The sequence below is a fragment of the Vavraia culicis genome, assembly GCF_000192795.1.
Source record: "Vavraia culicis subsp. floridensis unplaced genomic scaffold supercont1.23, whole genome shotgun sequence".
Taxonomy (NCBI): domain Eukaryota; kingdom Fungi; phylum Microsporidia; family Pleistophoridae; genus Vavraia; species Vavraia culicis.
This window is the reverse complement of record NW_007360626.1, coordinates 41,932-57,430: the sequence shown is the minus strand read 5'-3', so window position 1 is coordinate 57,430 and position 15,499 is coordinate 41,932. Positions and strand designations below refer to the sequence as shown.

At 37.8% G+C, this 15,499-nt stretch overlaps 6 protein-coding genes across 6 annotated transcripts; 3 read left to right on the top strand and 3 right to left on the bottom strand.

Annotated features, from left to right (window-relative positions):
* Positions 1-1,185: 1,185 nt before the first annotated feature.
* VCUG_01482 (uncharacterized protein) lies at positions 1,186-2,200 on the bottom strand (the record flags this gene model as incomplete). Its single annotated transcript, XM_008076311.1, has 1 exon — positions 1,186-2,200. One exon carries the CDS (start codon positions 2,198-2,200, stop codon positions 1,235-1,237), a length of 966 nt encoding a protein of 321 aa, XP_008074502.1. The 3' UTR covers positions 1,186-1,234.
* Positions 2,201-3,787: 1,587 nt separating this feature from the next.
* VCUG_01481 (uncharacterized protein) lies at positions 3,788-5,187 on the top strand (the record flags this gene model as incomplete). The annotated part of the gene is made up of 1 exon (XM_008076310.1): positions 3,788-5,187. One exon carries the CDS (start codon positions 3,788-3,790, stop codon positions 5,165-5,167), a length of 1,380 nt encoding a protein of 459 aa, XP_008074501.1. The 3' UTR covers positions 5,168-5,187.
* Positions 5,188-6,208: 1,021 nt separating this feature from the next.
* Positions 6,209-7,233, top strand: VCUG_01480 (uncharacterized protein; the record flags this gene model as incomplete). Its single annotated transcript, XM_008076309.1, has 1 exon — positions 6,209-7,233. One exon carries the CDS (start codon positions 6,209-6,211, stop codon positions 7,214-7,216), a length of 1,008 nt encoding a protein of 335 aa, XP_008074500.1. The 3' UTR covers positions 7,217-7,233.
* Positions 7,234-7,919: 686 nt separating this feature from the next.
* VCUG_01479 (uncharacterized protein) lies at positions 7,920-9,787 on the bottom strand. Its single transcript, XM_008076308.1, has one exon. The coding sequence runs from the start codon at positions 9,738-9,740 to the stop codon at positions 7,965-7,967; it is 1,776 nt and encodes a 591-aa protein (XP_008074499.1). The 5' UTR covers positions 9,741-9,787; the 3' UTR covers positions 7,920-7,964.
* VCUG_01478 (uncharacterized protein) lies at positions 9,769-12,040 on the top strand. Its single transcript, XM_008076307.1, has one exon. The coding sequence runs from the start codon at positions 10,565-10,567 to the stop codon at positions 11,942-11,944; it is 1,380 nt and encodes a 459-aa protein (XP_008074498.1). The 5' UTR covers positions 9,769-10,564; the 3' UTR covers positions 11,945-12,040.
* An 852-nt stretch (positions 12,041-12,892) lies between these two features.
* Positions 12,893-15,306, bottom strand: VCUG_01477 (uncharacterized protein; the record flags this gene model as incomplete). Its single annotated transcript, XM_008076306.1, has 1 exon — positions 12,893-15,306. A coding segment is annotated over one exon (2,414 nt), but the record flags the coding sequence as incomplete, so codon positions are not given.
* Positions 15,307-15,499: the final 193 nt, after the last annotated feature.

The window sequence follows — 15,499 nt, the reverse complement described above, 5'->3', positions numbered from 1 at the left end:
CACCAGAACAATTTATTTTTACATTTTGTACGTCTTTTACATCGGAATGTACCTGTTTAGCAGGAGAATATTTTGTTCAGCGTTGAGATGAGGAGAGTAATTTGGGCAATTTTAAACTAATTTAGTTTAATTTTAATTTACTGCTTGCATCAAGGGGTGTGCTGACAATTTTTGCGGGAGAACGATTTGTTCGTTCTCGGCATTAAAGGGTCGTATTTTAACAATCAAAGACACTTACGGTTTTTGTTTCCGTTACAAGTATGGGTGCTTAATCCTACACAACCTTTACACAGATTTCCTTCTGAAAATGGTTATTTATCACATCACGCAGTTTCTTTTCAGGACTTCCTGGTTCATAAGGACCACGAAGACTGCATCATTGGCGAGAGTGCTTGATTGAGAACCGTTCATTGTCAGAAATATTAGTAATTCCTATTGTATAGAAGATTCATCACGTATGCTACGCGACATGTCAACAATACGGTAAAATTGCAAACAAAGTAAAATACTTTTATTCTAAATCACCAGTAACATTCATGAACTGAGTGTGTCTGGAAAGGGTGGAGAATCTCACATACTATCTTGATTGTTGAGAGTGCTTTGGTTATGAAAATCTAGCAGTTATTACCGTGCAATGACACGAGCAATAATTGAGGTGAGCGGGAGATCTGAGTTCTAAAAACTGCACTAAGTACTAATTTCAATAATAATTATCTTAAATATGGCTAAAATCGTTAATTTTTACAGCAACATTCAAAAATTCGTATATTAATTTATGAACATTGACTGCCAAACGAAACGTGTTGTTAAGCATATTTGCGGTGTGGTAGGGAACATCCATGTAAAAGTGCTGTGTCGTTAAAGGTACGCAATAAATGGAAAAATCACATAATATATGTGGAGAAAAGTATGCGGCACAGAAGTACAAAAATAAATAACATTATGAACTGTTCGTGCAACCTCGTGCACAGACCCTCACATATGTTCATTGATGCTGTTTATCAGTGACCAGCACCATGGTACGTCCTACATGCACCAAAAGTATAAATTGTCCTACACATAAATCACACATCACGGGTTTGTTACAAGTTCTTGATGCTCTGCTGTCCGTTTGTTTACGTCTTTGTTCCGATACAGCGGTCAATATTTTATCAGAACACCATAATTGCATCACGATACGGCTTAGTTACCAACCATTTAATTAAATCACATCTGTCATTTCTCACCAGTTTCTCTATAAGTCCTCTTTTATAAACTCTCTCAAGCACGAAAAAGGACCGTCATCAATCGAATTATTTGAATTACATTCACAGTCGGGAAACCTCGATGGGTTTCTGGGGCAATGCTGGAAGGGCGGATGCTCGTACCCTATATCCTCAAAAAAGTGTATTTTTCTCTTTCCAAGAAATATACTGGCAGCCAGCGAATGTATTGGTGCATCACCCCATCGCTCATAATAGAATCCTCCCTTTTTATCCAGAAAATCAAAGTATTTCTGGTAGAGCTCGCCTCTGAAAAAATTTAGATTTGCGATTTCAAAATTTGACCAGAAGTGGCACCCGTTGTAGTTTTTATTGTTATCCAAAATTTCTTTGAGCACGTTTTGGTTTGGTATCATGTCCTTGTGCTTTGTTATGAACTCGATGGTTGCGTCCCACAGTGTCGGTATCGTTTCCATGAACTCCCGAATGTTGATGATAAATCCGTATTCAAGATTTTTTTTCTTCAGAAATTCGAATGGATCGTAGTTCATTTTACAAAAAAATTTCACTCCCGGCTCTATTCGCCAGTAATAGTCGTATTTTTTTACGTATTTGTTTCTGTAGAAGAAACCTGAAAAGAACCTGCACATGTGGCGGTACGATTCCGACCCTGCATATATGATGCCTAGTTTTTCAAGCTTTTTTCTATTTGCTGCTGCCTTTTCCTTATCTATCCAGCTGGGATATCCCCATTCGTGTGTTTCTAGCTTGCCAAAGACGGCATCGGTTGAGATCACCTCTTTGACTTTCTTCTTAAATTCATCAGAGAACTCTTCATCGTTCAAAAACAGGTACGGGTATTTGTACGCCTTGTTGAACACATTTTCAAAGTTCTTTAAGGTATTAGAAATCTCGTCGGCCTCTCGATTCCTGCACAGGATGAGGATAACAGCATTCTCCTTCGAGAATATCTCAATAAAATGCAGGAAGCACAGCATGTAAACAAAGATAATCAAATTTACTTTTATTGTGTCCGTGTGTGAAACAATCAAAAGAATTAAAAATAAACTTAGAGCGGACAGATGTTCATGTGATGCCGGTGATGGTTCTTAAGAATAGGCTTTTTCTTCTTGACATGTTCCTCTGATGTCTCGCTGCTGTTTTATGGCTATAGATTGTTTTTTGACAGCCAATACGGTTCAATATCATTATTAACGGCAGAATAGCGAGATTGACTGGCACGATGTGCAGGATAGAAAATAAACAATGGAACTCATTATTTTGTTGTATCACTCGATCATATACTTTCCATCACCACCTTAGCATGACTGTGGCGCACATCCCGTATTGACGTGAACTTACCACATGATATGATAAATTACAATCTGTCAACTCAAAAGGATATATGTGCGTCTAAGTGCCTTGTTAATTGATAAGTGCGAATTTATTTGATTTATCCAGATGTATTTAAAGGAGTAAAATTTTGGAATAATACGAACATGGCACACATCCGTGCAAGTACATCACAACATTTGAATAGTTATTTTGTGAAGGTCACTTCCTGTACGGAGCAAATAACTCCTTTAATAAACAACCTATCCCAACAATTTAGGCTAAGGTGTGTTTGATTCAATCTCGAACAGCATAGAATGCTATTTACAGAACTGTGAACCTGATCCACATGTATAGCGCACATATTGAGTTTCTTTTAACGTTCCAGAGCACTGTAAGTGCGATCATTGCTGAAACCAATTTTTTTACCAACTCGCTTTAATTCTGCGTGTCAACGCAGTTCACGTAATAATTTAATGAGGTGCACTCCGAAACATGGTCAACGATGTCATAAAACGATTATTTCTCCGTTTTTAACATGAAGGAAGGTTCGTGCAACACCTGCTATTGATTACGTACCGCTTGCACACAACGACAAGTAAATTAGTACAGATCAACCACACAACTCGTTTTGAGTGCTTTATGACGTAAGCGCAATTTATGAATGTTGAATTTTCTAAACACACATAGAGCAACGAATAAGCTTAAGCAATCGAAAGAGATGATGTACGTAGTCCTGGTAATAAAAAGGATGTGAATGACATCACAGATTTATTATTGGAAGTTTCACAGATTAACGCAGTGCTTGTTTCCACATTTTATTCTACTTTTACAGCTGATTACCCGTTTCTGGCTCGACAGAACGATGCGGGCAACACGTACTGTTTTAGATGCTTCTATCTTGAGTAGAATCGGAGGCAAAAAAGGACTTTACGTATTAGGACATGATGCTATTACCATCTCATACAATTTAGAAACAATCTAATTGTTTATTCACAACGGGAAAATACGAAATTTTTATTCTTACAATCGTTTATAGACAGTTTTTGCACGTGTTTAGTGTTATATCCTGGTTCTGTGGAGTACTGCTCGTTTTGAGGTACGGTTTCTAACTGTCAAAACATTCTAACCTATAATGTACCGAATAAAGACTAATGTATCATGTTTAGTGCTGCGTGTCAAATAAAAAGTTTTTTCCGCTCAAATTAGTGAGTTCTGCGCGAGTATAAAAGGAAAATCGGAACCGGTCCCTCATGTCAAAACTCGTTTACAAAAACATGAAGGACACCGATACGGAGCTTTACAACCTGATTATGGAAGAGAAGCAACGACAAGAAGAGTCTATCGAGCTTATTGCAAGCGAGAGTTACGTGAGCGTGCCCGTTCTACAGGCATCCATATCTCTGCTACACAACAAATACAGTGAAGGAATGGTTGGTGAGCGTTATTACGGCGGAACCGATGTAATCGACAAGATTGAGGGTCTTTGCAAGGAGCGGGCCTTGAGCGTTTTCAACCTCGATGAGAACGTGTGGGACGTAAATGTGCAGCCATATTCGGGAGCGATCGCTAACTTTGAGATATACAACGCGCTCATAGGACCAGGCGGGCGATTGATGGGTCTGGATCTCTTCTCAGGCGGACATTTGAGTCACGGGTTTAAAATTGAGAATAGGAAAATATCGGTGACCTCAAAATATTTCGAAAGTCATCCTTACAAGCTGAAAAGCGATGGATCGATCGATTATGAGCAGATGCAACGAGACTTTGTGGACCACAAGGTAAGCATTCTCATAGGCGGTGCCTCGGCGTATCCAAGAGATTTTGACTATAAGAGGATGAGAAAGATTGCCGACTTGAACAAGGCCTATCTGATGGCCGATATCGCACATATATCCGGTCTGGTCGCATGTGGAAGAATGAATAATCCCTTTGAGTACTGTGACGTCGTGATGACCACGGTGCAAAAGATGCTGAAAGGCCCAAAAGCGGGCATTATATTCTACAGAAAGATGAAGAATGGCGTGAATATTCAGAACTTGATAAACAGGAGCGTGTTTCCGGGGTGCCAAGGTGGTCCTCACAACCAGACAATAGCAGGTATAGCTGCAGCACTTAAAATCGCCAAATCGGAGGAATACAGAGAGTTCATCGATCAGGTGTTACGAAACATGCAAGCCATGACCAAAGTGTTTCTCGAGAACGGCATAAAGCTGTTAACAAACGGAACAATTAACCACCTAGCACTTCTTGACATGCGTAACATCCAAATGGACGGTCAGGTTTTCTCATTGGATGGTTCAATGTTTGAATGGGTGTGCAACTTTGTGAACATCTCGCTCAACAAGAACTCTCTGCCGGATGACAGCAGTTGTCTCCATCCGAACGGAATACGGGTTGGCACGGTATCGGTAACAACACGTGGAATGAAGGAGGATGGCTGTGAGCGTATTGCACGGATGTTGGTCGAGATAATGAAGAAGCTGGCAAGCTATGGGTTGATCAGTGTTGAAGAGACAAAAGAACGCGTTAGAAAAGATGAGTGGTTCACAGAGATGAGGGTAAGGGTGAAAGATACGGTCAGAGAGTATCCAATACCAGGTGCTGATCTGTTTGAAAGATCGAATGATTAAAAGCTGTTCTAAGTTCTACCACTAATGTCGCTTTCTGTTTACAAATTACTGATTGTTAGTACGAGAAAACCTTTTTACGGAGAATTCATCACACGAATCGGACCTAACAATGTTGTAATAGCAGAAGTGTGCTAGATGTACCTAATCGCGGTCGTGTCATGTACTCGCGAATATCAGCTCGATTAAATATGTTCTACCGCAATTGCGCAACGCTCCTTCGTCCTTTTATCGTAGTATTGTGTAAATAATGGATTTTACCCCGTTCCACGGTATCAATCATTTTTAGGTGTTTAAAGGTTTGCTTTATGAAACTTTTTCTCGCATTTCTTCGCTACCAAATACGTGCTTGTACCGTATTACTACGTTTTTCGGATATTAAACGGCAATATCCGTATGTTATTCCATTCATATCGCACCATGCTGTCATTTCAATGCAATAGATAATCAATCACCAAAGAAACATAAGTATGATGGAACAAATTTAAATCGCAAATAAACAAAATAAAACAAATGATAATACCTCCTCCCCTCAACACTAAGGAACGCATCGAGTTTGACCTCAATGACTTGAAAAACATTTTTGTGCGCTGTCAGGCGCTTGGCATATCGAAAGACATAAAAATTAGAAAATGTATCTGTGCATTGAAAGAATGTGCGGGAAAAGAGGAGTTTGTGAGGAAATTTTTGGATCTGAGCATATTTGTTGAAGAGAAAAGGAAGGAAATGGAGCGGATAAGAGAAGATGAGCTGATGAACTGCATGCTTGAATACTACCAAAGATAAGTAGACCTGGTATTACTTACATTTAATTAAACAATTTATGGCAATCGTGTTCTTGCTACAACATAGAGATAGGCCGCTTGTATCCCAGGTAACGAGGATTACTTTGCTGTTGATCTTAACGACTTGAAAGCGCTGTAACTTTCTTCATTACACAGGCTAATAGAATGGGCAGGAGCTGTTCTCTAGTTGGTGCAATAAACGTAGTGACATCTAGGCAGGTTCATGTTCTGATATAATTTATTCGTCGCGAACCCTGCTATGGGAATTCACAACCTAACGAAGATCATAAAAAAGTATTACCGGCCAATCGAGCACCCACTTTCGTTTTATCGAACCAAAAAAATGGCATTTGATGCAAGTCTTCTTACATACCAGTACTTGATCGCTATACGTTCAGATGGAGCACAGTTGGCATATAACAGCACAAGCACGTCTCATATCAGTGGCTTCTTCTACAAAATCATAAATTTAGCGGAAATCGGTATCAAACCGCTGTTCGTTTTCGATGGTAAGCCACCTCAGGTGAAGAGCGAAGAAATCGCTCGGAGGAATGAGCGCAGAAAGAACGCGGCCGAAAAGTACTCAGAGGCAGAGGAACAAATGGACAAGGTAGAAATGGAAAAGTATGACAAGCGAAAACTTAAGATAGGAAAGGAGCATACAGACGAGATTAAATTGCTCCTGGATGCAATGGGGGTTACGTATACAATATCAGAGAATGAGGCAGAGGCCTTCTGTGCAACACTGTGTCGGAAGGGAATAGTTGACTATGTGTGCACCGAAGACATGGATGCCCTGTGTTTCAGGGCGCCTGTGCTTTTAAAAAATTTTGTGAAAGATACTGTGGCTGAATACAGACTCGATGAAATTCTCAGAGACATGAAATTAGAATTTAGCGCGTTCATGGACCTTTGCATTCTCCTCGGATGTGATTACGCAGGAACTATCAAAGGAATAGGTCCTATGAAAGCTGAAACATTGATAAGAAGGCATGGAAACATCGAGAACATCGTGAAAGAATTGGATATTACGGATTATGAGTATGAGAAGGCGAGAGAAACGTTTTTAAGTATGAAAAATAATGTGGATGTTGGATTTGTTGGTATTGATTGGCAAAAATACGATCGTAGCAGAGTGTTCGAGTTTCTTAAAGAAAAAAACTTTGATGAGCGGAGAATCAATAATGGGCTGGACAGGTACGAGAAGTGCAGAAATAAGAGAGAACAGAGTAGATTGAGTGATATGTTTAAGAAAAGAGCAAAATAAATGTTAAATTTACCGTATGCACGTATACTCCTTTGCTGATATAAAAAATTATGAAATACAACAAAGATTACACATTTTATGATATTAATACGTGCTTGCATCTGAGCGCACATTACGAGTTCGTTGAAATTGAGTGTTTATACCAACTTTCCTCGGTGAGTATTCACACTATTTTGAAAAACTTTTTTTACAAAAGCAAGTTTGTTTTGATACGCTTTCTGTTCGATGAAAATGCACAAACCCAAGCATACTTGTCAATGACACCACTAACAAAGACATATATGTGATAAATTGTACATAATTGCATTCTTGTCCATTAATTTGATCGTTTAAACCACTTTATTCGTTTCATACGACCGGTCAAAAATCGCAAATAGCCACGACAAAAAAATTAAAATGTGAACAACTTTAAGCGTTAGAGTTGTGGCAGTTTGTGCATTTTATAAAATATTTGATCTAGAAAATGTTGCATGATCTGGGATCACAAAGACTAAGACACAATCGGTGTCTGCCAAACCGTACAAATATACAGGAATGGAAAAGAGATTACAACAATACGCTATTCGCTTTAAGCACGTGCAGACGAGTGTAATAATAGAGTTGGTACTGCTTGAATAAACAAAAATGAAGGCTATCGTTTACAAATTAGCGACATGCTGTATAACAAATGAGCCATCGTTTGATCACAGTATGGAAAGAAAGCGATGAATTTATTCAAATATGCTTGCTCAATAGGCACACAGATCATTTATTCGTTTGTAATGTGTTTCTTCATCCTGTACAGTAAATTTGCGAGAAATATGTTGTAATTTTCGTTATCTATCGCAGTATTCAAGTCAAGAATGATTTTTTTCAACTCTTCACGGTCCTCCTTCTTGTATTTGATGTATTTAAAGCACAAAACGAAATATGCACCGAGTATTTTGAACACATTATAAGACGTGATATAAAGATCACGGAGCGAAATTTTTATAATTTCATTAACTTTGCCAATATACGAGTTTAAATCATAGACCTTTGTGTTCAAAATTTCTCTCAGGATATTGTTAGTGTAAAATGAGGACACTAGAAAGTTATTTAAAGCTAGAATCAGGTTGCTGAAAATATTGCGGTCTTCCCTTACGATGCTGAAATTAATAACAAATAGCGTGAACAGCATCCTGAAAATGAGCTCGAGTTCATCGATGTTCTTTTTCGAAAAAAATAATCGGAAAATGTTATTTGGCTTGTACTCGATCGAAAGACCATCCAGTATGCATAACTCTTCGTCGAAATCGTAGTTCAATTCTAGATTCAAGATTTTGCTGATTATCGTAATAATACTATTTTTTGAAATGTAGAATGAAATGCTATGGTTACTGATTATTCTGTTAATCTTTAAAACGTTCTTCTTTGATTTGTCCAGTATGTTCTCGTTGATCTCACTCAGCACATCGGTAAAAAAGGCACTGTCCATCAAAAATATGTAGTTTTTCATATTTGTCCACTCATCGCTGAGGTATTTCAGACATAAATCGTTTAACATTTTGTATTTATAGCTGTGCTGTCTCATGATATATTCGTAGGGTAGATTTACCGAAAGCATCTCATAGTTATAGTGCGAACCGTCATTTTCTGGTCTATTGCCATCTCCACTTCCTGGATTAACCCGGTCATCCGTGTGTTTCGCGTCGCTTTTCATCGTTTTATCGATAAAGGGTATATCGTGCATCATGTCATAGAAATCGTGGTGTAAGTTCAACCTCTTTCCCTGGTTCTCTGCCGATGCCTTTATTGTCCTTATTAGACTGCTGTACAAACCGCACTCAAGAACAAGTTTGCTGCTTCTGAGGTAGAAGGGAACATGGCCATTCTCCAAAAAGAACTTATTAGTAAAGAATTTCTCGTCAAAATTGAACGTGTCGTTCTCCTTCACCATGAAAAAAGGTACCTTAATGATTCCATAACAAACGAATAGGTTGATTCTCTGGTTAATATCGAACGCAAATCTCTGTATGAGATTATCGTAGAAAGCATTAAAGTGCACCATTTTGTCTTTTCGCTCTTTTATGACATTTATTATCTCATCACCATTTTTTTCGTGTACTATACCAACAATTCGCTCTATTTCATTGAACAGGTCAATATGATCGGATAGCTTTACCAAAAGATCCTCGATGCTTTGCACCTTCCCCCTATGTGAAACAAGAAAGAGCCGAAACTGATCGAGTTTCCTTTCTATTGCATCGGATAGAATGCGCTTAAGCGAATCACTACAGTACTCATTCTCAAAAACATATTTTTCAAACGACTTTACCTGCAAGCCGAGCTTCCTGATTGCTTTTAGGACGTTCGCGTTTGTGTACGCAGGATTTACAAGGATGTCCGTGTCATCGTGGTACTTTATGTTGCATGTATTAACTCCACACAGAAAAAAGAACGTATCATCGAGTACGGCTCGCTCCAACGCTGCATCACTGGCCGGCAATTGGTTACTTTGCCCTGTTATCTTCTTAAAGAATAGTTTTTCGGTGAGATTAAACATTAAGGGTGAAACTACCCATCGACATTAGAATCAACTTCCAAAACAAAGGTTAAGAAGTTACGATGTATGGCTATTGAGAACGATTGATGTTTTAGCATGTAGAAATTTATTAGAGCAACACTCTAATGAGTATTTATTGATTGATGACCTGGTCAGGGCCGTATCTATATTAGTTAGAATAGTACCCTGTGTAAAGCTGATGTGGTACGCTCAAGGGATAAGAAGTGCGAACTCACAGTAGAAGGAGTTAAATAGCGGAATAGATCAGAGATGCTGGGCATTTAACAAGGGCCGACGGTAACCAAGAATAACTACCATTCTTTGGAAGACTTCATAGGTTGGTTTGCAATTCCAAGTAGGATTGTGTAGAAATGGTTATTGGTGCCAATGGTGAAGGCTATGAGGGGTAGATCCCTATGAAATGCAGTTTAGAGAATAAATGTGTGGAGAAGGTGTTAAATAGAGCTATTGGAAAGATGAAATATAACCTAACTTCAAAATGCCAGGCACTACCTTATAATTGCTTTATAGTTTGTATTCAATACCGCAAAAACGGTTATGATGCTTTCACAATACTAGATTGCTGGTATTTGTTCTACTCATGTTTATCATTGAAGTGTTTTTAACAAATATTGCTCTCATGTCAAAATCAAGTAAAATATGCTCCTTAAACAGCAATCTTAATTTCGAGCTTTAGAACATCATCCTAAGAAAAAAACTACCATTTACTGACTTAATACTCTGTCTGTTCCGCGAAGCTCGATCCTTGTTCACGGATATGTCTAAAATTATTTGCTAGATAACTTCGCAACGTTAGCACCCCTATGTTCGATCCGGCTTACAAGAACATGAAAGATGTTGATCCAGCACTATACAAACTTATAGCAGCTGAAAATATAAGACAGAATGAATTTGTTGAGCTGGTTGCAAGCGAAAGTTACGTAAGCGTTCCTGTGTTACAGGCATCCGCTTCATTACTGCACAATAGCTACGGAAAGGGAAAAATAGACGAGAATGTCGGCAACAGAGGTAACGTTGTCAATAAAATAGAAGACCTTTGTCGAGAACGGGCCCTTCGCTTCTTCAACCTGGACAAGAATGTATGGGGAGTAAATGTGCGGCCGTACTCGGGCACAGTTGCTAATTTTGAGATTTACAATGCTCTTCTTGGTCAGAAAGGCAGACTCATGGGTATGGATTTGTTTTGTGGAGGACATTTTAGTCATGGGTTTAAAACCGAACAACGAACAGTGTCGGCATCATCCGAATACTTTGAGAGCTGTTTCTACGGGTTGAAGGATGATGGTCGTATTGACTACGAAAAAATGCGAAAGGATTTTGTGAAAAACAAAGTTCAACTTCTTATAGGTGGCGCTTCGGCATATCCGGGAGATTTCGACTACAAAAGGATGCGAGAGATTGCTGATCAGAACAATGCTTACTTGATGGCTGATATATCGCACGTATCTGCGATGATTGCTTGTGGAATGATGAACAACCCTTTCGAATACTGTGATATAGCGATAACCACGGTGCAGAAGATGCTAAGAGGTCCAAAGGCAGCGATAGTTTACTACAGGAAAAATAAAAATGGAGTGGATATTGAAAACCTGATCAATCAAAGCATATCTCCAGGATTTCAGAAGAGCATACACTACCAGACCGTTGCTGGGATAGCTGCCGCCCTCAAACTCACACAGGCTGGCGAGTACAAAGCTTTTGTTGCACAGGTCCTAAAAAATATGCAATCTATGTGTAAAATTTTTCGTGAGAATGGTATGCAACTTCTAACAGGCGGTACTGTCAATCATCTGGCTATGTTAGATATGCGTTCCATTGAGTTCAAAGGCCGTGTCCTGACATTGGATGCTGCCCTTTTTGAATGGATTTGTAATTTCGTAAATATTTCTGTTAATAAAAATCCATGGCCAGGCGATACAAGCGCGCTTCATCCCAGTGGGGTGAGAGTAAGCACTGTATCCATCACAATACGTGGATTTAAGGAAAAGGAGTGCGCTCAAGTTGCCTTATTTTTGGTTAATATCGTTGAGCGAGTCGGTAACTTTGAATTAACAAACGTGGATGAGATCAAAAAACGGGTAAAGGATGATAAATGGTTTACCGAACTACGAAACAAAATAATAGAACTGGCAAAACCATATCCAGTGCCAGGATTAAATTTGTTTTGTAGGATGAATTGCTAGTTGGTTCATGTACAATTCCATGTTTGGTAGCGTTTAGCTTATTTTATAATAAAATTCAAGGTACTCACATATTTTGGATACTTTTGCAGATTTATCACATGTTTTTTATGGTAATTACAGTATGAATCATTAATTATCATCCTTTACCTGCAATCACACCGAGAAATCTCCCATACAACAAGAAGAGAACCGGTAGTAATGCTAATATCTTAGAATCATGCTTATAAAGTACAAACATGGTCTTTTTCTTGAACATTCCGCTAAAAAGTTTTTTATTACAAAAAACTTTCTCGCATTTCAACATATTTTGTTTATTAGGCTCTTACCGTAAAACTATTACATCCAAATAATCACAGTATAACACTGCAATCACATTTGTCATAGAAAAATGTTCTAAACAGCGAATTACTTTATTTCTCGCACCAACACTAAAATACCAGTTGTTCACATCATCACTAGATGCTGTGCTATTATGGAATAAAATGATACACAGCACCGCTTAATATCCACAAACAATAAAATACTTCATGCATAAAACCTATGCATACTAATTTTTCTTATTACACAGATATGTCGATGGCTCATTTAAAATATGTAATAAACACGCTTTATCGATTATTTATAGAATGTTTCAAACATTTTCACTTAATAAGCTCATATTAACAACAATCTTCATATTTTTAATATCGTTCTTATCTCCCGACCCCATGGCCAAAAACATAAACTGTAAGAAATCGTGGCATCCGACAAGATTTGAGTTACAATGTAAAATACAGGACTATAAAATGAAGGAAGAAGAAAAGGAAAAGAGAAAGCAGTTGGTTGTCTTGGAACTGGAGGAAGACAAAAAGTGTTTCGGCGAAGTTAGGAGGATGAAATGGATGGAAGAAAACAACTGAAGGATCTCAAACAACATTGTTCAACAGCTTGGTTCATATTAATTACTTTTTAATTAATAAACTTTATTTGTGGCAATTTCAGTAAATTAAAACATCTTTTTTCATTGTTCTCCTCAATTATTAGTTCACATTCTTCGTTGCTGGTGTTCTTAAAATTTATTGGCAAATCATAAATCAGGAAATAAGTTATAACATTCCAAAAAATATTCTGTTCCAGCTCTAATAAGCTAACCGGTTGATTCCGTTTTATAAACACGAATAGATCCTTTGGCGAAAATATCTCATAAATGCCGACTAAATTATTTTTTTTCTTCACTATAATGCCATTAAAGTTGGTTTTGCATCTGCAAACACGTTTATTTCTCCTTATTGGATTATTTCCATACGTATATGTCGTATTGTACTGCTCACCTGCTACGTTTGATGCCAGATTGTTTTCATCGTACTGGCATTTATTAGAATGAAGGTCCATATCAACATCTCGATCCTCAGTTATTGTTTTATCTGCGGTCGTTAAACACGCCTGCAGGTATTCTCTGACATTTTGTGAAATTTCATGGCATTTGCACGTTTCAAAGACGTAAATCTTATAGTCCTGCAGCTCTACCATGTCGTCGGCTCTTTTGTCACAATTCTCGCTGTAATTAATACAATTAAACATCTCTGGTGTGATTTCGATGTGCTTGCTCTTGAGCAATTCGATGAACCAGCAAATCTCATTGTAATTTTTGTTTGAACTATACAGTTCCAGTATATCGGGAGCGATACCCTCGAGTATCTGGGGATGTATCAAAAGATTATATATGATGTTTTTTGGCTCTTTTTCGCAGAACATAAGAAATATCTTGTAGATAAACGGGTCTCGCCCGCTTATCAGAACACAATTGTTTAAGATGTATTTTGATCGCGAAAAGAAACTGTTCGAGGCCGTATTATCAGTGTTTTCTTCATCACATAGACTACGTATTGTATAATATAGCATCAAATTATCCTTTCGACCGCTGATATAGTCTTTAAAAATCCTTGTCTCCATAAAGCTTTCGGTAAAGGTATCGTTTAAGTATTTAATCTCTGTTTTGATCGTCTCGGGCTTGTGAATCAAATTCCTTATTCCATGAGAATCCTTTAGATTCTTGTTAATTAACGTTTCGCGTGCAATATCCAAGTTATTATGTATTATTGTAAAGTAATGCCTGAATATAGACAGGTAATTCATACTCATGCTCTCGCGCGCACCTATTCGAAACTTTTTTCTGAGCTCTTTTTCAAATGGCAAGACGTCTCCGGTGAAGTTAAACATCTCGTAATTATCAAGATCTACATGAACAATAGCCATGTTTGTTCTCTCGTCAGCACCTAGTACAAACGGAAACGGTGAGTTCAGAATATCCTGGAATTCATTTGGCAGTCTTGAAGATATGAAAAACTTGTAGTTGAACGGTTTTATGATCTTAATAAAGAACACTATTGTCTTATACACTTTCTCTTTGTTACTTGAATAGAAAAGCATTTGTCTTTCGTTCAGAAAACACGATAGTATTTTTAGTACGAAGTTGTAGTTTAGGTCAATTTTTGGTAGAAAGGATTCAGTTGATAATGAAAACGAACAGGTTGATACTTTCATGGCAATATTACATGGTTGCAACAGCTTTGTATCGAGCAGTCGCTCGCACACATATGTTTTACCTTGGTTAAACTTGTTGTACAATATGACACTCATATAATCACCGTTTAGATAATACTCTGCCATACTCACAACCACGATAAGACCGCTTCTGTTCGATAAAACACTACAATAATGCCTTTCCTCGTTCTTTGTCGTCATTAAAAAATGGTTTATTCGAGTATGATTGTTAAACTTGAACGTATTTACATATTTTTGAATAATTGTTTCCAGCGATTCATCTTTGCAAATTTTCCATTTAAGATCGTAATTTTTATATCGGAGTATTTGGCTATGGTAGTAGCTCAGGTTATTTTCGTTGTATACTACGGAATTACAGATCAATTCAGAATTTCGCGAAAAGATTGAAATATTTGACAAGGTGTTGTCGCTCTGCGACACTTGACAACTTTCTGTAAATTGTGTCTCGAAACTTTCGCAGTTCTCTATAACTCGTATTTCCTGATTGTTGCTGACCTCAATCAGCTGGTACTTTCTTTTGTTGATCAGCATAAACGTTCCGTAATCATCCTTGGTCTCTATCAGGCTGTAAAAGTTGTAATTAGCACCTGTTTTGTACACCAGATAGCACTTTCCCTTAATATTTCTCTTTTCGTCTTTTGTTACGTAATCAAACATGCACACGTTGTTCTTTGTGTCTACCACAAAATGTAAGTTTTCATCCAGTTCTTTAAGCACATCCCACATAATTATGTTTTCCACATAATATTCTGCCTGAATTTCTTCACTTTCTCTTGTTTGGTATGCAAATACGCCATTCAAAACAGTTTGGACCATTTACTAGAGGCAATCAGGGCTCGATATGTTATGAAAAATTATACACAAAGAGAATCTGTCCTTGGTTAAGGTATAGAAGGATATTGCCGACCATAACATGGCACAAGGTATTATTTTGATTGGAAAATGAAACATTATCCGTTGCCATTTGGTGACAGAGTAGCTACTTTTTAATTAACTACAAACAGTACGACA